At 41.3% G+C, this 24,284-nt stretch overlaps 3 protein-coding genes across 19 annotated transcripts; 1 reads left to right on the plus strand and 2 right to left on the minus strand.

The window, feature by feature from the left end:
- Window positions 1-2,994: 2,994 nt before the first annotated feature.
- LOC103721054 (alpha/beta-Hydrolases superfamily protein) lies at window positions 2,995-4,334 on the plus strand. Its single transcript, XM_008811087.5, has one exon. It carries the CDS (start codon window positions 3,130-3,132, stop codon window positions 4,120-4,122), a length of 993 nt encoding a protein of 330 aa, XP_008809309.3. The 5' UTR covers window positions 2,995-3,129; the 3' UTR covers window positions 4,123-4,334.
- A 402-nt stretch (window positions 4,335-4,736) lies between these two features.
- Window positions 4,737-8,077, minus strand: LOC103721056 (zinc/iron-chelating domain protein). The gene is made up of 5 exons (XM_026810010.4): window positions 7,763-8,077; window positions 7,614-7,692; window positions 7,446-7,533; window positions 7,240-7,352; window positions 4,737-5,031 (listed from the first exon to the last, which is right to left on the minus strand). Exons 1-4 carry the CDS (start codon window positions 8,075-8,077, stop codon window positions 7,265-7,267), a joined length of 570 nt encoding a protein of 189 aa, XP_026665811.3. The 3' UTR covers window positions 4,737-5,031; window positions 7,240-7,264.
- On the minus strand, window positions 7,899-22,685 carry LOC103721055 (Cyclophilin-like peptidyl-prolyl cis-trans isomerase family protein). Of its 17 annotated transcripts, none has more exons than XR_015967644.2 (14): window positions 22,154-22,485; window positions 16,316-16,390; window positions 15,949-16,209; window positions 15,758-15,847; window positions 13,946-14,041; window positions 13,619-13,726; window positions 13,450-13,499; window positions 11,193-11,295; window positions 10,368-10,421; window positions 9,983-10,138; window positions 9,767-9,889; window positions 9,230-9,279; window positions 8,884-9,082; window positions 7,899-8,217 (listed from the first exon to the last, which is right to left on the minus strand). XR_015967644.2 is itself a non-coding variant. In XM_039125774.3 (13 exons), exons 1-13 carry the CDS (start codon window positions 22,349-22,351, stop codon window positions 8,971-8,973), a joined length of 1,476 nt encoding a protein of 491 aa, XP_038981702.3. In that variant the 5' UTR covers window positions 22,352-22,485; the 3' UTR covers window positions 8,718-8,970. The 17 variants fall into 17 exon arrangements, 10 of the variants coding, with proteins under 10 accessions (XP_038981702.3, XP_088558213.2, XP_038981704.3 ...); XR_015967643.2 differs by having other exon boundaries at window positions 7,899-8,223; XR_015967646.2 differs by lacking the exon at window positions 16,316-16,390 and having other exon boundaries at window positions 7,899-8,223; window positions 22,154-22,558.
- Window positions 22,686-24,284: the final 1,599 nt, after the last annotated feature.

Here is a 24,284-nt window from a genome sequence, read left to right on the forward strand (position 1 = left end):
GCTCCTTCCATTTGTGAATGGAGGTAGGAGCCTCCTTGACAAGGCCGCATCCTCGCCGCGCTGCGAAGCACCACCACCCTTTGTCCTGGGGGTGGCCGCTCAGGCTGTAGAACTCCCAAAAAACATTCAGGGTGGCGGGGATCTCGTGCATACGGCAGAAAACCTGGAAGACCGTCAGGGCCCGCCACGAGTTCGGCACCAGTTGCGTCGGTGCCACTCTTAAACCCCGTAGCACCTGCATGACCAAGTCCGAAGGGGGAAAGCGGAACCCGGCCTGGAGAATGCCCTCATTGATGGCGATCTTCCCTGGAGGAGGATGGGACATCCTCTCCTCAGGCCCCGGGAGCGTGGCGTTGCAGGCCTCGGGAAGGTGGTACCGAGCCACGAGTCTGTCTAAGTCTGTGGCGACCAGCTCCGACTTAATTTGGTCTGCTCTCACTTCGCCCATTCCTAATGGCCAATAAACCTACGGTCAGGACGGGGACAGGAAGGGGGGAAAGACCGGAGCGACTGGAGTACACTAGTATAAGAGGGGAAAGTATGGAGAGCCCTAAGTAGAAGAATGGGGAAAACTCACCGGAAAAGAGGTAAGAACGGCTCCGAGAGCGCCAAAGGAGAAACAAGTGAACAGTCCGACGGCAGCAACAGCTGCGCAAAGGGGAAACTTGAAAATATCTGTAAAGAAGAAGACGGACGGGGAAAGGCCCCCGATTAAATAGGCGGAAAGGCAAGTGACGCCTCGATGACGCCAGAGGACGCCTGGCTGCCGAAGGGTCGCTCGCGCCCCAAAGGCGAATCGACACCATTAAGAAAGGATGTCCGCCGAAATCCTCAGACTGCCAGGTCAGCAATAACCGCCATACGCCATAAAAAGGGCGGGGAGCTCGAAGCGCGCGCGCCTCTCCGAGGAACGGCGGCAATCCCGAAACATCACTCCCTTCACCTGTTCCCCTTCTGGTTCCAGGCTCGGAAGTGGGGGGCTACTGTTACGGGGAAAATAAGCCGCCATGCCCCACGTGACCGGCACGCGCGCCCAGGAAGACTACGGCTGCCCTTTGATCCAGCAATCCGACCCCGAGTCGGACATCCTCGGCTCCGCAGCCCGACCCCGAGTCGGCTGCCCTTTGATCCAGCGCTCCGACCCCGAGTCGGACGTCCTCGGCTCCGCAGCCCGACCCCGAGTTGGCTGCCCTTTGATCCAGCAATCCGACTCCGAGTCGGATATCCTCGGCTCCGCAGCCCGACCCCGAGTCGGCTGCCCCTTGATCCAGCGCTCCGACCCCGAGTCGGAGATCTCTTGATAACGACAGGCTATTCCCCAGAGGCACGCCGCGGCCTCCTGCTCCACTACTCCCTGCAACGGCTGTATCCGATGCTGCTCCACGATCTCCTGCATCAGCCGTACAAAGCGGAGCCCCACTATGCCCTGACGTGGCCGTACCCGGTGCTGCTCCACGACGCCCTGTAACGGCCATGTCAGTGGCCACACCATCGTGCCCCACGATAACGAACCCCCCTGAGAGACCCCCCAGCCAGGTATATATGCGGCTGGGGGGAGAAAGGGGGGGTGAGCAATATCTCCCATAGCACTCTCTTACTTGCGATTATCACCTCTCCTCCTCCTCCAATCTCCTCTGACTTGACCGTCGGAGGGCCATCACCACCCTGGTGGTGGTGCAAGGCTTGTTTGCAGGTTTCTTGGCGGAAGGTGGAGCGCAACCAACACCAACCAAGACAACTCAGACGGAACCCCGTTCACACCGCAGTGCCAATCGTTCTCGGTTTGGACCACCAGCAACAAGATTTATAACCCACAAAGTTTTAAAAGAATTGTTGTAACCTCTAGGTATTTCTAATTTCATTTGGAAGTTTCAAAACTCCCCATTATATCTTATTATGGCCTTAATAAGACCTTAAATATTCAACCATTATGGTTGAATTACAAAAGGCCTATATATAGGAGCCATTTCTTGCACCTAAAAACACACACACTTAGTCTTCTTCTTGCTCTCATAATCTCTCCCTACCACCATTCTCTCTTATACAATTACATATATTAGAAAGAGGAGCAATATAATTTGCTTTAACCTTGAGAACTACCTTTTTAAGTTCGAGACTAATTGGCCAGTCATGAAACTTTTTGTGGCAAGCTGGATAATGTCGTTGGGGCATGTCAGCCAACAGTTTGGCATAAAGCATTTGACATTACAAACCATGGTGTGTACATACACCGATTACTTCATTGCCATGGCTGTTACCTGCAAGAGGAAGATTTTTCAATCCATGGATTATAGCCTTTACTTCTTTCTATGAACATCCGGTGCTCCAGATGATCCATTTGTGCTAAGCACAACTGCTTCAATTCGTGCTCAATCTGGTTCAGTATGTAAACATAAAAAAGTTTCCAAATTGAATTACCATATTGTTAAAACCATAATTTAGATTGTCGATCCATTTTACGGTTTAGAGGCAACAATATCACTCTTTATTATCACATATAACATCAGAATAATACATAACACCTTGATATTATAAAACATAATTTAGATCTTTAACACGTATTAATTATATCGGAAATGATAATCATAATTTCAGCGAAAAAGCAACCATATCACCATGTCGTCAAAAATTGAAGTAGATTACATTTCAAATTATTAATAGCAGTCACCTTGACACTATCATTTCTTAATAATTTTAATAATTATAGTGTCCCATCATTAAATGTATAATTGCATTGTAGTTAAACACGAAAGATATCCAGATTATTTCCATAGCACAACCAAAACCAATAATTTAATTATATTGTATCAGCCCAAAGAGTCCCAACCTTTGGTTGGGCCTCCCTGTAAGAGCCCAAAGAGTCGGAGAATGATAAAATCATTCCCAAACTTTTTTTTTTTTTTTTTTTTTGCGCCCCATAAATAAAATCATGACCGTCAATCAAAAAATGATGCCCTCTCAGCCACCTCGGATCACAGTCGTAGAGGCAGATGCCTTTTAGGTTAGCCACTCGAGAGTCAAAATGTTGATCGCTCTTATTGGACAAAACAAACCCCATTCTCCGGTAGGTTCAGCGAGGACCCTCCTCCCCCTCTCGACCGTCGCCAAATCACTCCTAATCGGTTCGGGATGGAGGAGGCGGCCGGCCGCAACCAACACCACCACCAGCAGCAGCGCCACTTCTGGGGGGACGATCCCGCGGACGAGGAAGAGTACTACGCATCGCAGGGCATCCGCGGCACGAGCTCGTCCTTCGCCTCGCCGGGGGGCTTGTCCCTCTTCGCCCGCTCCTGGCTGCCCTCTTCTTCGCCCCCCCGCGCCCTCGTCTGCATGATCCACGGCTACGGCAACGACATCAGCTGGACCTTCCAGGCCACCCCCATCTTCCTCGCCAGCCACGGCTTCGCCTGCTGCGCCATCGACCTCCCCGGCCACGGCCGCTCCCCCGGCCTTCGCGCCTTCCTCCCCGACCTCTCCGCCGTCGCCGACGACTGCCTCGCCTACTTCGACTCCGTCCGCCGCTCCCCGGAGCTCCGCGGCCTCCCCTGCTTCCTCTACGGCGAGTCCATGGGCGGCGCCCTCTGCCTCCTGATCCACCTCCGCGACCGCCGCCCCGAGGCTGTCTGGCGCGGCGCCGTCCTCGTCGCCCCCATGTGCAAGATCTCCGACAGCATCCGCCCCCGGTGGCCCATTCCGCAAGTCCTGACCTTCGTTGCCCGGCTCGCTCCCACGCTGCCCATAGTTCCCACGGCCGACCTCGTCGACAAGTCGGTGAGGGTCGAGGCGAAGCGGAAGGTGGCCGCGAGCAACCCCCTGCGGTACCGGGGGAAGCCGAGGCTGGGCACCGTGGTGGAGCTGCTCCGGGCCACCGACGACCTGGGATCCCGCCTCTCGGAGGTGACCCTTCCCTTCCTCGTGCTCCACGGCAGCGCCGACGTCGTTACCGACCCGGCGGTGAGCCGGGCGCTGTACGACGCGGCCCGGAGCGAAGACAAGACCATCAGGATCTACGAGGGGATGATGCACTCCCTGCTCTTCGGCGAGACGGACGAGAACGTCGCCCTCGTCCGCAACGATATCCTCGCCTGGCTCAACGAGAGGTGCGGAGGAGCTCGACGATGAAAGAACAAAACAAAACAAAAATTACATTGTGCTCCCTTCTTCATAGCTGACACTTTCTGAAGAAACCGATCTTGTATTATTTTGATGCTGCTATTATCTGAAACAGTACATCACAAAAAACTAAATTGGTCCTTTTTTTTCCCCCCTTTTGGATGTTCCATTCCGAAATAAAGCATACGAAACACCCAATCGATCATTGATTTCTCGCTTTCTGTTGTCTGTTTCGTGCTTACATCCAATTTCCCAAAGGTTGATACAGGGTAGATCCAATTTCTGATGTCTAATATTCCAGTAGATAATAATCACAAGCCAGACTTGATCTCACCAGTTCGATCAATGGCTTGTATGAATGTATGCTTCCAAAGATTGATAGCTTATTAAAAAAGAATAAGATGATTCTGAACAGAGGAAGGATCAGCTTTAGCTTCTACGAGTGATTAAGATGCCAGAGTAAGAGCAAGTCCGTTGCAAGACACCTGCAGCTGTGAGCTGGCATGACTTTGTGAACGTCAGTACTACTAGTTGTTTACAGATGTTACTGTACGACGCGTCCAAATATTACTCTGGATGAGCTTGCTCATATGCAAATCCAGTGCTCTTGAAACACGGCATCAGATTCTTAAACATTTGTAAGTATTAGAATATTTTTACATAAAAAACATTACAATGTCCAAACTGCAGAGTGCAGAGTAGTAGATGGAAGCATCATACTTGCGATTTAAAAGCAATTCCTTAATGTGACAATAATAATGATAATAATGACAATAATAATGAAAGCAACATGTTCAGCAGCCAAGCAGATTTAAGTTCGATCTGGTAATAAAAGGTTCCTGTGCTTTTGCAGAAACTTTGCTAATGGAATCAAGTCCATCGTTTAATCTGTGCTGGTATTTCTCTCCTGTTACATATCTGTATACCAAAACAGAATATATATAACACACCGCATTTGCAAGAATGAGGAATCACTTATTATTTTCATGAACTGATCTTTATAAAGGGATTCACATAAAGAGTCATTAACCAGTAAGTATAATACATGACGTCGCAGCAGTAGTAGATTCAAGGAATACCCCAGAACAGAAAATCAACCTTGTAAAAAGATAATCATCCTAAGCCATAGTGCAGGGTGGGGGAAATTACAATTAGAACTATACGATTGACAAAACAATAGCACTTGTGGCATAAATAGGGTTTTGATAAAACTACAAACATGAAAGTGGCATGCAAGAAACTAAGATACCCATGACAATGTTGATTTAAATTATATGCCAGCTTCAGAATCACTGTGAGTTACAACACCCATCAGTGACAAAAATTGACAAAAATTCAGGAATATAATTCAATGTTCTCCAAGTTCTAGCACACAAAGCAAATGAACTTTTCAGAAATTATGTAAAACCATTGAATCAACATAAGAACTAGAATATCTTTACATATGTCAGCACTCACATGTGCAAATAGATGAAGCAGATCAGTTGACTTTGGACCAACATAATATTAATACATGAAGTGTTCACAGCATGAAATCTTGTCCCTTAGTGCTACATTATGTTCGTAAGAGGAACCAAGTTATCATAGTTCACAGAACAAGAGTGCCCACATCATGATGCCAATTATGTCATTGTACAATTTATAAATCCAAAAACAGTCCTATACATCTTTATATTGGTAAGAGTATTTGACCATATATCGGGATTGAGTTAAAACTTGAAAAAAGAGGTCTGATAGCATCAAATTCTCAAAGAAGAGAACAAATATATATGTAGAAAACCCTCTATCTCAATTTCCATAGAAAACCAACCAAAGCCTATCCACATGTCATATCTGTACTGGAAAGCTGCTGAAAAAGTGTAGTGCTTACATTTTTCTGATCATAGAGCTTAAGGAATAATTAAGATGGTTATGCATACATTGCACAGTCCACATTATATGCCACTGCAACTGCTCCATGTACGAGTAGTTTAACATTGCACCATATCAAGGAAAAATGGATCAATTGGGGCCTTTATATCGTCAAAATTTGGGGAATCAACGTTTTTCAGGTAAGATGGGTTATATATTTATGTAATGACCATTTGGAAATGTATAGGCACCTTTAAGTTTTAACCATCCAAATAAAAGAAGCTGTGCTGCAGTCAACCAACTGTAGCAGAAGAGATGCCAGATCTCCATTGTTGCAGAATTTCTTGATTTGTTTTTAGGGTTATTTCTATAGCATTCCTGGAGTAGTCATGTGACATTTAAATTTCCATATAACTTTCTGAAGTCGTGCAAATTTTAAATCAGTTATGCAAGTTTTTAGTTTGTGAGACAAGGAGGTAAAATTCAACAGGAAGAGTTTAGGTATGGTCCAGTAATACATCATTTCACAAAGTTTGGACTGAGTATAGACTATAGACCAGTTTTGAATTCTTCAAAACACATGTTATGGAAACGATAATTGGAATTAGAAATCCATGGAAGAATCAGATTTATTCTTATTTTTTCAATGATCTGGCTCCAAGATGAGAGCGTGCACTCCAAGTGATGACCCTAGACCCTTATTCTTGGTAGCAAACAGTCTAACATAGCTACTGCTGCAACTCAAGCTACCTCTTCCATGTGTGGAGTGATATCTGTAGGTTGAGTCTTATCATCATTTATTTAAGGAGAAGTCCACCATATTTTTTATTTCTCTCTTTTATATGCAAGTACTCTGTTGTCTTTTGATTACTTTAATCGAGCAAACATTACATTTCTGGTTCTCCCCCCACTCCCTCTTTAGCCTAATTAAGACTTAATTGGTGTTCTGTAAGGATGATGGTTTCACATCGCGCCCTGAGAAGAGCTCTATCACAGGCTCTAGTTTTCGTCCCGCAGGGGATTACCAAAGACAACAATTGCAAAATTCATCTTCTGGGACGAACGGCTGTGAGCTTGTGGATTAATCCTGAAGAGTAATGGGAAACAAGGTAATCGGAGAATGTTTGGCGAGAAGAAGAAAACCAACCCCAAAACCCCAGTGCATATGAGCAATTGAGGAGAAGCTTTTTGCAGGCAGACAAAGATAAAATCATGCAAACGAAGAGATCCTATTCTGAGAACGGTAATCGCGGACGAAGCAAGAGCAGAACTCACCACCACTGAGTATAACAGCAAGCATTTATTTGGGATTTCTAGTGAGACGGTCAAAGTTCTTGAGCTCCTCCGAACCGGAGCCATAAACTGCTTTGATGGTATCCCTGCAGGAGCTGCAAAAAGTGTTAAGTGTGAGCAAGTACGCAGAAGAGGGAGGGAAGTGCCGATTGTGACAATGGGGGAAAGCATCGGAGAGGAGGGCTGACCTGCAAGCCTCTCTATTGAATCTCCTCTCGTCGATGCCGTAGAGCTTCCGGAAGACAGCAGGCTCAACCCGGCAGAAGAAGGGCCGGTCTGCGCAGCACCAGCAGAAAGATCTTGTGCTCAGGAAAACAGAGAGAGGGAAGGAAAAAAAGAACGTGATGCAGACCGACCTGGGTAGATGGAACAGGTCCGGGTCGGATGATGGTAGTGGACGCACCAGCCGTCAGGGCCTATCAGGCTTTTGTAAAGCTGCAATAAAGAAACAGAATAAGAATGACCGGGCGAGCGAGGTTCCGATAACAAAGGGAGAAGAGCAGACCTGGAGGTGGGATGGGTCGTCGGCGAAGATTTCCTCCGGGGCGGGGAAGGCGGGGCCCTTGTCCAGCTTGCAGCAGGCGCCGCAGCCCCGAGCGCACTGCCACACCACCTCGACCTTCTCCTTCTTCCTCTTCTTCTTCTTCTTGCCCGCCGCTCCCCCGAGCCCGAACCCCAGCATCCCTCGGCGCATGTCCCCCTCGGCCTCCATCTTGAACTCCGCACTCTCCGCCTCCTTCCGAGCCCCACATCTCACCAGAGGAGGCGGCGGCGGCCGGGCAACGGCAGCAGCAATGGCACCGCCCGCAGCCAACATCATCCTCGCGTGCCCCCGCAGGATATATCGGTAACCGTATATAATGAGAAGCTACGATGCCGGTGCCGATACCTGGGTATATACAAACGTACAAGAAGCATCCGTCGGGGCCCGTCGCATAACGCTGTTGTAGCCGAGTATACCTATCCCTAAAAAACAATCCACTCCATCATCCCTCGCAAACGAAACGGTAACAGATAAAACAGTAGAACTAATATCTCGTGTAGCGCTTCAAATATTGTAATTGGAAAAAACATGTAATTGAGGTTAACTGTAGTTGCTGTATTTGTAAATGCATTTTTAGCGTTTGGTTCAGGAGATTTCAAATTGTAATAAAATAAAATCTTAAATTTATTCGTCTAAAAAAGAGAATTTAATTATATTAGATTATATTATAAGGACAACATTAAATATTACTGCACTAAGATATCTCTAAAATGTTTTTCAGTTGCAATAATTTATCTTATAACCAATTTGATATTAAATACTGCAAATGGACTCTCAAAATGTATTTAAGTCGATTTATAACAATCCAGAAACGGACCACCTCCTGCAACTAAGATTCACTTACATCCAGTTACAGGTGTCCAAGCGCTATCTAAATAAAATGTAGTGAATCAAAACCAAAAAGAAAATTTAGATGTGATGATAACACACTAAACGAGCTTTTCACCAGAACTGACATGTAAAACGGAAAAATGGAGGTCATGAAAGTATGCTACAAGCAACCACAAGTGCTTGTGTTAAGCACGAAATGCTCGTGATTTTGATGTACAATAAATACATAAGCAATTCATCAATGGCCCGACCTGCAGCTGCCAGAAAACAGATCCATGCCTTCTCTGGAGCAATGCACAAAAGAACGAAAGGAACATAATCAGCAGCAGCAGAGTGGATCAATTTGCATCTGGCAGTATAAGGCGATCTTGGCCTTGTACTAACTTTGCTGATCGAATCAAGTCTCCCGTTTTAATCTGCGAAAGTACTTCTCTTCCAGCAGTTGTATATCTATGTATTGAAACAGCATATGTAGAAGAATTATATTAAAAGACATGTCTAAGTCTAACTCACACAGTAATATATCTACACAGTCTCATGTCATTAATTTCAACGGGAATTACGCATCATTTCGCGTTAGAGGGTTTCGGGGAATACCCAAAAACAGAAAATTGACCTTCGTCAAAAGACAACCCACCTAAGCCGGCCTGCAAGGGGAAAAGGATTTTATAGATATCATATTAAGAATGGGCAAAAGAAATAGCATTTGCGGCAAAGATAGAATCGTAACAAGATCACGTAGCATGAATTCAAAGATACAACAAAATACTCAAAATTATAGTACAACATACTGAACGTGTTTTTCATAGAATGATGCAAAATTCTGATTAGAATGAAAAGTAAAATATAATCGTGTTCCTTGATTGCACATTTTAAATGAATGAATTAGATAATCACATGTCAACTACGGACTAACATAGGCAATATCATATATGGATGCCAACCATAGGCATTAGATTGCAAACTATCCGATGATAGGTTAGGCTCGACTGAAAAATTCATAGAAAGACACTGTAGAATCTCAAAAGGGAGACATTTAGAGAATCTAGTATTTGAGGAGAGAACTTATCAAAAATCATTTACAAATCATTCCATTTAGTAGACAAATGAACAAAACTGTAGCACATGACTCACATTTCTCTTATCATAGAGATAGAAGAAAAACTGAGATGGTGAAGAATACTCATCAGAGTCCACACTATGTGCCATTGCAATTGCTCCATATACAGATAAAGGAAGCACGGGGAGCTCCCCATCCTATACCGATGGAAAAGAGAGAAAAAACAATAAAATATGCAAAGGCCAGAATTCTAATAACTGTAGATAACTGCCAATATCTACGAAACAGACCTGAACACTGAGAGTTGTCTTGTATAGTGGTTCAAACTGTCCAGAAGGCATTACTTCTAGGGGCACACTGTATCCATACCTCTCGGGTTCATTATCTGAAAGAATAGCTTGGTTTGTACATTTCAGCCTCACCCCATCATATCCACCATCAAGCACCTAAAAGAACAACTTGATATTTCAATTTGAAATTTCTGATAAATGATGACGTAACTAAAAAGGCAACAAGTATTTACTTTGAATTTTACAACATGTGTGATTTTAAAAAATAAATTGCCTATAAAGCTTTTTGTTGCCATTAGTTCAAACTTCAAATTAAGCAGATGCCAACATTTCCAAACAGAAAATGGAAAAGAACAAAGCACCAAGACAGATTTAGCTACCTTACCAATTTCGCAAAATTTCCTGCTGTCAGTGGAGCAGAATATCCATCAATGACAACCTAAACATGTCAATAGTGAATTGAACAGCATAGCCAAGCTTAAGAAACTCATACTCATTAACCGTTCCAAATTAAGGCATATGAATCAAATATAGAAGTATTCATACTAGAATATAATCAAGTGAAAAATCACCAATATCGAAGATTAAATAAAGGACCAATGGTGTTGTCAATGCGACATTTTACCATCAAAATGGTATCAGTTTTTGTTATGCTGGTCGATACAGTAAAGTGGGTGGATTACTTGTACATTTTTCTAGGCCCTATGTTGCAAATGTTGTCACAAATCCTTGCATCATAATGTGCTTTTAGTTGCTCCAGCCAAATCTTTCAAGGTCTCACTAGGCCAATAAGAGATATTGCCTAAGTAATCAATCCATCTATAAACTTGTTTCTCAATCCACCACTTATGTATCTTGACGTAGTGCACTTATAAATCTCTTCAAAGCCTACAGTATCATACAAGAGCAAGTAGTGCCTAAGCAGCTTAACAGTTGACTAGAAATGTTTCATCTCAGTTCATTAGATTTGTCGGCGTTTAGGCTAACGCTTTTATGAAGTTAGTTTTTTTTCCTGAAATATTTAGCTCTTTTACATATATATTGACTACAAGCACCGTTTATCTATTTCAATATGGAATCTGCTACAATGCTAGTTCTCATCCAAGGTCAAGCCCTCCTACAAGAAAATATCTTATCTCATATACAGAAATAGAAGTTTGCATGAGCTAATGTTAAACGTTTGTCATCCACAAAATCGACTTAGGCAAACCTGAACTGTAGCAAGGCTTTTTGGTTCACCGCCAGCTGTCGGAAAGAATGTGGAACCATCACCTCTCTCAATGGTGAATTCAACAGTTCCCCTCCCTGTTAACCTATAAAGTGCATAATATGTTATGCCTGATGTGAGCGTCAGTAAACATGCAATAGATTCCAGAACTTCAGCCTTTCCACCAAGGCAAAATATATACATTGATCAAAGCAATATATAGCAAAACAAACTGCAAGGAGATTGCGTACATAAGGCACTTTAACCTCCCTCCCCTTCTGATGCATAAGACACTTATTTTTATGTTTTCACGTCAAGAGTTGTTTACAAACAATCAATTTATCAATGCAGCTTTCCTGATACTGCAGCAATAGCATCATTAGAATGTAATACGGATTATGAGCCCCCCCCCCAAAACAACAACAAAAAAACACTAGAATATTGACATTGACATTAGCTTTCCAAAGGAAAGGCATTGCAAAAACCAAGAAATGCACAATATAATAAAATTCAAGAAGCTAGTCTAAAATAATTTCTATTTGGATAATTCAGCATATTTGTTCCAATTACAAACAAGCCATGTTGTGGTTGCCTGAAACAATTGTATATCTGATTAATGAATTACAAAACAGAGATAAGGAGACTAGAGATCTGTCAAGATGGATGAATGTATTGATAGACAGATGGATAGTTGAATGGAATCATATTTGATATATAGAAATTGTACGAATAGGCACCCCCATTCCTTTGATTGAAGTCTAAATTCCAATATAATGAATATGGAACATCATGCTATATTAGAATTTAAATTCGCCACTACCGTGAGGAAAATATGGAAAGCCTCTTTCTTAAATCAGAAAAGCTTTAGAATTATTGGGCTCCAGTTTCATCATTCATCCTCGAAAATTAACAATATCCTCGAACATTAGCAATACAAACAGAAATAACAATATATTTCTTTGCACCAAGCTAGCAATATGAAGTTAAACCATGATTTTTTTGTCCCTAAGTTTCATGGCCCTCAACAACATTTGGGCACAAAATTAACTTTATCGATATTAAAAAGCCAGTCTATATGCCCCACATTAGAATTACAAGCAACCAAGGTCCGCCGTACCGGGTCCGGTAGGCGTACCGGTTGCCTACCGGTCGGTATGGGCCGGTTCGTACCGTGCTCCGGGCGGTACGAACCAGGAAGCTCTTTCCCGCCGGAACCGGGGAAGAAGAAGAGAACCAGAGAGAGCGCGGGGAAGAGGGAAAGAGCCCACCTTCGGCCGCTATCGGAGAGCCGCGGAGGGGCGTCGGAGGGCGGTGGGGGGCGGCGGAGCCCGGCGGGGGATGGGGGAACCCGCGGGGGCAACCGATTTGCCAACTTCACTTAAAATCCCTAAATTAAAAAACGCGGCCGCGGCCGCGGCCTCCGCAGCGCCCCCGCGGGTTCCCCCATCCCCCGCCGGGCTCCGCCGCCCCCCACCGGCCTCCGACGCCCCTTCGCGGCTCTCCGATGGCGGCCGAAGGTGGGCTCCCTCCCTCTCTTCCCCGCGCTCTCTTTTTCTCCTCGTCTTCTTCGTCTCTGGCGAGGAACCGGCCTGTACCAGTTTCAACGGCTCCGGCGTACCGGTAGCTGGCCGGACCGGTTTGTACCGGCCCGTACCGGCCGGTACGGGCCGGTTCGGCATACGCTGCAAGCAACATTTCCTTGACATATGGCACTATCATCCATCTTCAATAACCAGTAATAGGACTTTGCAATGAAAGCAAAAGGAGCTAGAGAAAAATAAGGAGCAGAATTGCCAGAGGCAGAACTTCCACCAAATTTAATTTTTATGCCAGTTCCAACACCTTATAGTAGAAAAGATGCTTCAAGAGGTTAAATCCGAAACATGTCATGTCTTACCATTTTTTAAATAAACTTTCTGCCACTTATTTGTGTTAATGGGTTATAAATCCACATAGGATTTTTTTCAGTAGATAATCCACAGAGAATTTATGAAAACTATTTAAAGCACTTGTGAATTTCACCTATGGCTTTTAAATGCTTATGCATCTCTGTAGTCATTAAATGAATATACCAGAATATCAGAATAACTTTCAACATCCATAACAAACAAATGATATTGTACATCAAGTAACAATACCAAGTACTAACACATAGAAGTCAAATTACAGAACCAAAAAGTGAATGTCAAGTATTAATCTTGATACCAGGGCAGAAGGGGAAGAGGAGGAGGGAGGAGGTGGGGAGAGAGCTCGATGTCACCTTGGATATTTCAAGTACTGCTCAGGCAATAGAAATGACAATCCTGGAGCCTATACCACGAAGTGCACATATTAGACATCCATAAGTTTAAGATGTTACTATAATAGGATGTTTTTGTCTTCTCACTCACATTTTCTAGTGTTCATAATATAACATGAAATAATGTTACCTGCAATAACTCCAGTTCCGCAACAGTGTCAAGAGATAAAGACAGACCTAAAGATACCTTATCTGGGTCCTTTTCCTTTATAAACTCAATGAGGTTCTGCAATCCCCCCTGAAAAATTTACAAAAAAAATAATGTAGTCAATAACAAATCTTCTTTTAACTAGGTTGACCTCCATCTTCTATAACATTACATGGGATCCCAAAATCAAAACAGTAGTAGTGTCAATAAGAAACCAAAAACCAGATGGACAATATTGAGCTCCAGCATCAATTTGGAACCAATTTTTATGAAAAAAACTGCATTTTTTTCTTTTGACGACTGATGCACCTTTCCATCTAGAAGAGAAGCATACAGCATAGAACCCTTTTCCTTAAATTCTTTTGGTATACTGCCCAAGATTGATTCTTGCTCCTCAGTTGCAATCTGAAGACCAGAACAACTCTAGTTTAGTAGTAGATTCCATTGTTAGGAAAAGCAAACAGTGTATATCAGTAACTTTAGTATATATTCACAGGATTCTTTACTGAAATTGCGTAAAAGTTATAAGTTTTGCATATGCAAATTCAAATCTTTTAACTATAATATCTGGCCATATTAGGACACTGATTAAAAACTACAGCCATCCAAACAATACAGACTACATTATATGCCTACCAACAGATGTCATTAATTTTTTGTTGGGAAAGAAAAAGCAATATGACAGGAAGAAAAACAATGTCAAATGCAAGCCATTTGCTCATAACATTATGCAACATGTGATCATGGAAGCATAATTTCATCACCATAGTAATTCCTTGATTTATGGAAAGAATATTCATTGTCCGTTAAGTCCACAAAAAATCATCTTAATTATTCTCTAAATTTTCTCTAAAGAGTTCAAGCATGACTTAACATAAGTAAAAGTTTTTTAAAGTGATCTACAAAAGCACAATGATTATTGACCAAGACATCAATTATTCCTCTAATGGTACCTGAAGTAGACACTTAATTTTTTCATGAACCCTAGAAATCTATAATCCGTCTAATACTATCTAATGAGCTGTAATTTTTTTGTTCTTCAAATGATCCCAGAACCTGGCAGTTTTGCACCCCAAACAAACCGAATAGATTAAGAAGATATCCACATATTTCATCCCTCACTGTCCAAATCAACCATGGATTAGACTCAACAGGTAAAGATTGCTGCCCTTCAGCATCAACAAAGGAATATTGAAGCACTTCCCATTTTCACCACATGCAAGAACCATCTTGTGCTTAGTAAATGGAAACAGTACCAATGACATTATGTGTAACAATTATACCATGTTTCCAGCCTAGCTTCTAAAGGTTGTCAAGCATGGGCTTTCAAGAAAAAACACCAAGTTATAACAAATATTTCCATGATAGCTTTTATTTGCAAATTAGTTCAAGAATTGAATATGACAAGCCATGACTAGTCAAGAACATAGTGAGCCCCACAACAATGTCCCCTTTGACCTCCTTTTTCCAGCACATTATCCATCCTGGATGAATTGGATGAACTGAAGGCTCTACTCAAATCCAAGCACCTCTATTTTTCAGTCTAAATGACCACTAAATCACCACCATCCAGGGGATAGACATACATTCAACCTGTTCATGTAACGTCTTCACTCCCTTCCTCAAATTTTTAAGCTTGCCATAGAATACTCCAGTCAAAGAGAGAACCAGGCTATACCTCTGCAAACTCCTGTCTTCCCTATGCTTTCCAAGTCTTAACCTCTAGGACCATTTTCCTGGAGATGCTAGGTTCATGCCTCTTAATTCACTTGTTCATGTTTTATTACTTCCTTTTGAGTATCTTCAAATTCTACCAATCGAAGGAGAATGCCACTAACTTTAATTTATCAAATCTAATTGATGATATTAGCACAGTAAAGATATATAGATTGAAACAAAAAAAAGAACAATTCTGCAGTGTACGACCTACTTTGAAGAACATTTCGATAGAAATGTTCGACTGATGCTTAAATGAATTATATCGCCGTTATGGAAATAGAGACAAATTAATCAATCAAGTCAATATGTTCATAGCTGACAGCAGCATAAATTTCTAAATATATACAGGTTAGCGACATTTTGTGCATATGAATAGTGCCCACAAGCTCTGTAAGGCATCACCTTTATTGCTTTCTTGACATCACCTTCCATTGTACCATAAGGCTTTCTCTGAGGTATTCTTAACAAGTATGAGATGTCCTCCAGAGACTCCTACAGGAAAGGTCAGATAGGTAATGCAGACATAGCAACATACTCTTAGCACGAATCGCCATCACATATGACTAACAGAACTTCAAAGCAAATATATGTACCTGTATTGCTTTCATGTTAGCATTGGCAGGAATAGCCCTCCTCAACGCAAGTTCTCCAGTTCTTGGAACCTTGGTGTCAGGTGAATAAAGCACTGCATTTGCAGTAGAAGCCAACCATGGGCTCCAATTGCTCATAGATAGTGGAAATGATATTTGAGCAAATATGAGCATTGCAGCAATTGCACACTCATGTCCCTTCAGTCCATGATATAACCATGAGAAGACTGATGATGTTGGAATACGACATGGATCTGAAGACTCCTGGAAGAGTTAAACACTACAGCCTTGATAAGCAGTCCATCCTAGGTTCAAGAAAAATCATCAAATAAAAACCATTGATTTCATCTATATTAGCACATTCCAGCACCTGTGAAATTGCAGAAACATGGTGCTGCAAGCGAATCATGTGATTTCTCGCTATTAGCTTTTTGTATCTGTAAAACTGCAACTTTTTTATTTCGAAATTAATATGGATCATAACATGTGCGCCTTTAAGGTGAAAACTTGAAACGAAAAAATATAGTTAAAATAAGAAATGAGAGGTCAAAAGCATAACTTTTTAAAGAACTTTTTGTTGGAATCAAACAAATTTTGTGGGAAGAAAACAAGAGAAGAAAGTTGTTCTCTTGATGAATAGTGAAAAAAAAATAGCAAGCCAATGGGTTGTACTACAAATAAACTTTTCTTCTCAGGTTCTCATATATTTAAAACAACAAGTTACATGACCCTTATATAGGCCCTCCAAAGCTAATCCGAGATTAAGAGTATTAATCTCGTTAGCATTCCCTAAGCATCAAATAACCACCGGATAAAGAGAAAAACCATCTCCCCATGCCACTTGGGAAACCAAAAGACATTTGACGCTTAGGAATTACAAACATAGGGAAACAACACATCATAAATGACTTGGGAAAATAAAAGGTCTAGCTTAATTTCTAACATCCCCCCTTAAGCTAGACTTTGACCATGCCAAGTTTCTTCTTCAATTTGTTAAATGCATCAACTTTTAATGCCTTGGTGAAAATATCCGCCATTTGATCTTCCGTTTTGCAATACTTGATCTCAATCTCTCCATCTTTGACCAAATCTCGAATAAAATGATACTTGATTCGAATATGCTTGGCTGCTTGCTTTTTCCATGAAAGACTGGATTTTTTGTAAGTGCAATAGCCGAACTATTATCACAAAACAGTTTTGTTCTTTCATTTTGAGAATGCTTGAGTTCTTGTAGAATCCACCTTAGCCATAATGCTTGACAACCCGCTAAGGCTAAGGAAATATACTCCGCTTCCGCCGTAGAGAGTGCCACAATTGGTTGTTTTTTTGATGCCCATGAGATAGCACCTGAACCAATATGAAAAACAAAGCCAGAAGTGATTTTGCTATCATCAATACTTCCACTCCAATCACTATCACTGTAGCCAACCAAGCTTGAATTTGAAACTCTTGCATAGTGTATGCCATAATCAATTGTTCCACGTACATATCGTAGGATTCTTTTAGCAACCTCCCAATGGATTCTCCTTGGTGACTCCATGAATCTGCTTATTAGGCTTACAGCAAACATGAGATCCGGCCTTGTTGCAGTCAAGTACATAAGACTACCAACAAGACTTCTACAAAGAGTTGCATCAATCATTCTTTTGTCATCATCCTTAGTTAGCTTCAACCCAACTTCCATTAGAGTGCTTACAGGTGAAGCATTTTCCATATGAAACTTCTTCAACAAATCACGTGCATATTTCTTTGAGATATAAGAATCCCATCTTTATTCTGCTTTACCTCAATTCCAAGGAAGAAATGAAGAAAACCCATGTCGGTCATCTCAAACTCATGCATCATATTTCTTTTAAAATCTTCACATATGCTAAGATTTGCCGGTAAAAATTAAGTCATCAACATAGAGGCAAATGATAAGAATATCACCTTGAGTGTTCTTCTTTGAGTAGAGTGTGTGCTCAAAAGGACACCTTTTGAGTAGTGGTTTTTCTACGATCCGCTTGCTTGAACGGCTTGATTGAGTTATACCAAGACCTTGGAGCTTGTTTTAGGCCATATAAAGCTTTGTTGAGCCAGCAAACCTTGTTCTCTTCACCTTTCTTCACATAACCTGGTGGTTGGTCAATGTATATCTCCTCTTCTAGAACTCCATTCAAAAATGCCGATTTGACATCCATTTGAAAAACTTTCCAACTTCTTTGCGCCGCCAAAGCTAGAACCATGCGAATTGTTTCAAGGCGAGCAACAGGAGCGAAGACTTCATGGAAATCAATTCCATATTTTTGCTTGTACCCTTTTGCAACAAGTCGTGCTTTGTGTTTTTCAACTTCTCCATTTGCATTTAGCTTTGTTTTGTATACCCATTTCACACCAATAGAATGCTTACCACTTGGAAGCTCCATGAGTTCCCAAGTGTTATTTCTTTGAATAGAATCAATTTCTTGATCCATAGCATGCCTCCACTTGTCTTCTTGAGATGCTTCTTCAAAAGTAAGATGATCGGCATCAGCAAATAAAGCAAAATTAGTCATGTCTTCTTCAGAGAGTCTCCTAGACATTTCATAAATGTCCCTTATGCTTTTGGTTTTTCTTGGAGCATTTGAATCACTTGAGGATGATGATGAGGATGGAGAAGAAGATGAAGAGGAAAGTGGGGTTATATCCTCTTCATTTCTTGCACCATCACCACCATTCAATTCTTTGTCTTCATTAACATCAACCATGATTGATTCTTCATTCCTATGGTCGCCATCCCAATCCCAAGATTCTTCTTCATTGAAGTTGACATCTCGACTAATGATAATTTTCTTGGTGATGGAATTGAACAACTTATAGGCTTTGAAATTTTCACAATAACCAAGAAGAATGCACTTTTCAGATTTGTCATCTAGCTTGCCTCTTTTCTCATCTGGCACATGCGAATAAGCAATACTACCAAATACTCGTGACTAACACAAGGTTTAAAACCACTCCAAGCTTTTTGAGGAGTTTTTCCTTGAACACTTTTGGATGAAGCACGGTTCAAGAGATAAACCGCATATGCCACAGCTTCCGCCCAAAAATGATTGCTTATTCTTTTTGATTTCAGCATGCTTCTAGCCATCTCCATGATGGTTCTATTTTTTCTTTCGGCAACGCCATTTTGTTGTGGAGTGTATCGAGTTGTGAGTTGATGCCAAATGCCATTTGCTTTAAGATAATCCACAAACTCATGGGAAATGTACTCACCACCCCGATCGGAACGCAAAGTTTTTAGCATGAAACCACTTTGCTTCTCAACCAAGGCTTTAAAGGTTTTGAAAAAACCAAGAACTTCTGATTTTTCTTTGAAAAAATACACCCATTTTTTCTACTGAAGTCATCAATGAATGTGAGAAAGTATCGGTTACCTCCAAGAGAAGTTGTCCTCATAGGTCCGCAGAGATCTGAGTGTACCAATTCAAGAGGCTTTGATGCACGCCATACTTTTCCTACCGAAAAAGAGTGTCGATGGTGTTTCCCAAGTGCACATCCTTCACAAACTTGATCATGCATAATGATATTAGGCATGCCACGCACCATATGATTCTTACACATATGAGTTAAAGTGGAAAAACTCAAGTGCCCATAGCGCAGATGCCATAGCCATGATGAATCTTTGATGATGGTGTTGAAGCAAGGAAGACCTCCATGTTGCATCTTCAATGGAAACATTTTGTTTGGAGTCATTTTCACCTTGGCAATAAGAGCATTGTTCATGTCTTTAATTTCACATGAATCATCTTTGAATTGAATATTGTGCCCCTTCTTTAAAAGTTGCCCAACACTTAAGAGATTGTGTTTTAGGCCAGGAACATAGAAGACATTAGCCATATGCTTAATGTCGCCATTCTTGGTATGGACAAGAATATCTCCGCTTCCTTTCACCAAAAGCTTATTATCTTCACCCGTTCTGACTTCACTTTGGAGAGATTCATCCAAAGTTGCAAAAGCATTTCTATTCCCCGTCATGTGGTTACTACAACCACTATCAAGATACCAAACATCAAGAGAATTAGATTCTTGTGCCAAACAGGCAAGAAAGAGAGTACCTTCTTCTTGAGTTTGATCTTTCTCTTGCATGAAATTTGTCTCCTTGTTATTTTCTTCTGTCATTTTCTTTCTACAAAACTTGATAGTGTGGCCAAACTTTTGACAATGATAGCATTGAACTTGAGATAGAGAAGATCGACCTCTGCCTCTTCCTCTTGTGTTGAAAGATGATCCATATTCTTGTACTTGATTTCTTTCTCTAATGTTTCTTCCTCTTCCAAGATTTCCACGCCCCCCCCACGTTGGCCACCTCGAGTTGAAGTTTGTGCTTGAAAGGCTTGCTCAAATGAGGGTGGAGTAGCTTGAACAATACGATGCTCATGAGGTTGTAAAGAACCTAAAAGACTTTCCATGGTTAGAGTGGATAAGTCTTTTGATTCTTCGATGGCCACAACAACATGATCAAATTTTCTTGTCATACTTCGTAGAATTTTCTCTACAACTCTTTGTTCTTCAACTTGGTCACCATTTATCTTCATTTGATTGACGATAGATGTGACACGGTTAAAGAATTCTTCAACCGTCTCATTCTCCTTCATTCGCAACATATCAAACTCACTCCTTAGAGTTTGCAAACGAACCATCTTAACTTTTTCAGATCCTCTATAGGCAACATATAGAATTTTTCAAGCTTCTTTGGCGGTGGTAGCTTGAGAAATCCTCTCAAAGATAACCTCATCAACGGCTTGATAAATAAAAAACAACGCCTTTTTGTCCTTCTTGCGATTGTCCTTCAACTCATGCAATTGTTATTGAGTAAGAGAGGCTTCATTATCGAAGTCGACAAAACCCTTCTCTACAATATCCCATAATTCTTGGGATCCATAATGAACCTTCATTTGAAGACTCCATTGGCTATAATTCTTTCCGGTGAATTTGGGAAGTTGTGGTTGCAACATATGGGAAGACATCAAGATAAACTTGTAACCTTGCTCTGATACCAATTTGTTGGAATCAAACAAATTTTGTGGGAAGAAAACAAGAGAAGAAAGTTGTTCTCTTGATGAATAGTGAAAAAAAAATAGCAAGCCAATGGGTTGTACTACAAATAAACTTTTCTTCTCAGGTTCTCATATATTTAAAACAACAAGTTACATGACCCTTATATAGGCCCTCCAAAGCTAATCCGAGATTAAGAGTATTAATCTCGTTAGCATTCCCTAAGCATCAAATAACCACCTGATAAAGAGAAAAACCATCTCCCCATGCCACTTGGGAAACCAAAAGACATTTGACGCTTAGGAATTACAAACATAGGGAAACAACACATCATAAATGACTTGGGAAAATAAAAGGTCTAGCTTAATTTCTAACACTTTTTTTACTCTCTCACCGTTCTTTTGTGCTATAGATCCAGGATAAATTTGATCACTTTATTTTTTTTGGGGAATTTTCACACTTGCCTCCCATTATTCAAATTTAGCATCCAAGCCAAGACTCTTTTCATCAATCAACATTATGCCATTTGTAAACAGAACACACCAAATCAAATCTTCCTCAAAAACTGCTGGTACTTATAACTTATTCAGAGAGATATTGCTCAGTCTGTCAGCATAACTGCAATGTGACTACACAACCTTTTTTTAATACCCAGCAAATTACCTCTTCTTGCTACAATATCATATGATCTGTTCAAATCATGGGAACACATCTATCACTTCACAAAAGTTCAAGAAGAAGGAAAAAGAAACTTGTGAATCAATCTATAGAATCCTGGTTCGAAACCGGATTATTTCAAAAAAAAAAAAAAAATCGCTCGAATCACAAAGTCAGCACACACTATATGTTTACTATTTATAAGGTCAAACCAACCCTACTGCTAACCATGGAACAAATTCAAGCCAAGAAGCGCATATCTCAGATTGGTTCTTGCACATATCAATAGGTATTCGAAGATAATGGATATATGAAATCAACAATTTCTATTAAGACAAATTATATCTCCAAACAAAATGTCTCTCATTCAGAACAATCAGGCGCATCCAGAGCGGAGAACAAAAGTAACGAATGTTGTCATATAAAGAAGAGAAAGAAAAAAAAAGAAGAACATCTGAGGAGTAAGGAAAAGAAAAGATAGAAAGAAAGAAAGAAACGGAGATCAAAGATGTCGTCAGCAGAGAAGGAACCCACTCACCCGAGGGGACGAGCGGTTCTTGGACGAGGCGGCGGCGGAGATTCGAACGCGAGCAGCCCTCTTCCGGTCCGTCGGCTGCCAAAGAAGAGGGGAGGGGACATGAGGAGCTGGCCGCTTCTTCCTGAGAGGAGGAAGGGCGGAGGCGTCGGACGAGAGAGAGACATGATAGTAGGCGAACGCCAGGGGAGCCGCCGCCATGGAGATCGGGGAGAAAATAGCCGTTACCGGTGGTAGCGGTGGTGCCGGGGGTTTCTTTCCTCTTCTACTCTTGCCGCATTATCCAGTTCGGTCCACCGCAGACCATCATCCCCTCTCAAATTAATTCTTCATCTTCTGGACGATAACGCTATAACAATTTTTATTTTTGCCCTAATAGCCATTTCAATATACTAAAATTTCAAAGATACCTCCGCGACTTCCACCAAAACGTTACAATTAGTAAATCGAGAGCGAGTGCAATTAATCCCTTTTTATTAATATAATTAATCATAGCAGTATTGTGACGATCTTATACACATACCTCAAATATGTTATTTATGCATATGTTTATTGAAATCATTTCTTTATTCTTCTTGATATCCTGGGTGACCGGAATTATTGAAATTGTTTATCTTCTTCCCCGTTTGGTTCCATGCCCCTATAAAATGTGAACCAAAAATAATCCAAATTTTTAGTCTATTAATATGTCAAAATAATCCGTAAAAAAAAATCATTCCCGCTCTATATCATTATTCCCTTCACAACAAATATTGAAATAGCGTTCCGAAGCATCCTTTCATCCCTCCCTTTTTCTTTTTTTCTTTTTTTTGTAGTGCATCGGCTCTTCCAACTCTTTCCGTTGTCATTGCTTCAAAAAACATAGATAGCTCGATTTTGATGGTTATTTGTTCTTATTATATATGCATGTATGTATGTATATATATGCATGTATATATACATGCATATATATATATATATATAGGGAACTGATAACCTACTCTCTGTTATGGTATGTTATCAATCTACCTATTTTTCATTAGACAAAAAACCCTTATACAAACCTAACTCGTTATTTTTTCGGGTTCACAATCAATCTAGTTGGTTTTCCAAAGGCTTACCAACCAAAACCTATACCAATTGTTTTCCATGTTCACAATTAACCTAGTTGGTTTTCCAAAGGTTCACCAACCAAAATCTTTACAAAGTCCAATTAAGGTTTGGACCCAACCTTTTCCCAAGTTTCAGCAGCTGAAACTTGTTACAAGATAAGTATAAAAAGAGTTAAAGTATAAAAACTACTGCCCAATAAATAAAAATATAACTGATCAAGGAGAACAATACAGCATTGTTGGTGATTTGAATGCTGTCGTGGATGCTTCACCAACTTCCAGAGCTATAGATTTGACGTTGAATACTTGCAATAGACACTCTTAAGCTTTTCACTTGGTTGCTTACTCCTATGCTCTGGTTTTTGGATCTCTTTTATGATTTGGACATTTGGATAGCATAGCTCTCTACTATCTGAGGTAGTTCCCTTGTATTTATAGTCTTTGATGTGGCAGAAACTTGATTCTGGCCGTTGGAGACAAAATAGAGCCGTTGGGAGTAAAAAACTAGCAGTTATCCCTTCCAACAGTTTTTGAGTCGACTCGAGCAGATCTTGAGTTGACTCGGCTGAAGCAGGAGTCGACTCGAGCTTGTCGGGAGTTGACTCAAGCTCGAGCTCTTCAAAATTGAATTTCTGTCTTTTCCTGCGGGAGTCGGCTCACGCTTGAGTCGATTCAAGCTTGAGTCGGCTCGAGTACTGTTCATCTGAAAATGTGTTTCTGTCTTACTCTGCGGGAGTCAACTCACGAGCTGCTTGAGTCGACTCGAGAATTGCTTGAGTTAGTTCACGAACTACTTGAGTTAGCTCGAGCTCTGTGCATGGATTTGATGAAGCAGTTGTTCCATTTTGTTCATTAAGGTTTGGACCCAACCTTTTCCCAAGTTTCAGCAGCTGAAACTTGTTACAAGATAAGTATAAAAAGAGTTAAAGTATAAAAACTACTGCCCAATAAATAAAAATATAACTGATCAAGGAGAACCATACAGCATTGTTGGTGATTTGAATGCTGTCGTGGATGCTTCACCAACTTCCAAAGCTATAGAT

Source organism: Phoenix dactylifera, chromosome 1 (assembly GCF_051530095.1).
Source record: "Phoenix dactylifera cultivar Ajwa chromosome 1, Ajwa_hap1_PhDact_Kaust_v1.1, whole genome shotgun sequence".
NCBI classification, from domain to species: Eukaryota; Viridiplantae; Streptophyta; class Magnoliopsida; order Arecales; family Arecaceae; genus Phoenix; species Phoenix dactylifera.

Coding starts and splice junctions, on each gene's coding strand:
- LOC103721054 (XM_008811087.5), top strand. CDS start 3,130: ATGGAGGAGGCGGCCGGCCGCAACCAACACCACCACCAGCAGCAGCGC.
- LOC103721056 (XM_026810010.4), bottom strand. CDS start 8,077: ATGATGTTGGCTGCGGGCGGTGCCATTGCTGCTGCCGTTGCCCGGCCG. Junction 7,534..7,613: donor GACCTGTTCCATCTACCCAG/GTCGGTCTGCAT, acceptor GGTGCTGCGCAG/ACCGGCCCTTCTTCTGCCGG. Junction 7,353..7,445: donor TTCAATAGAGAGGCTTGCAG/GTCAGCCCTCCT, acceptor CACTTTTTGCAG/CTCCTGCAGGGATACCATCA.
- LOC103721055 (XM_039125774.3), bottom strand. CDS start 22,351: ATGGCGGCGGCTCCCCTGGCGTTCGCCTACTATCATGTCTCTCTCTCG. Junction 10,139..10,367: donor CAGGAAATTTTGCGAAATTG/GTAAGGTAGCTA, acceptor TTGTTCTTTTAG/GTGCTTGATGGTGGATATGA. Junction 9,280..9,766: donor ATCTCTATGATAAGAGAAAT/GTGAGTCATGTG, acceptor TTCCCCTTGCAG/GCCGGCTTAGGTGGGTTGTC.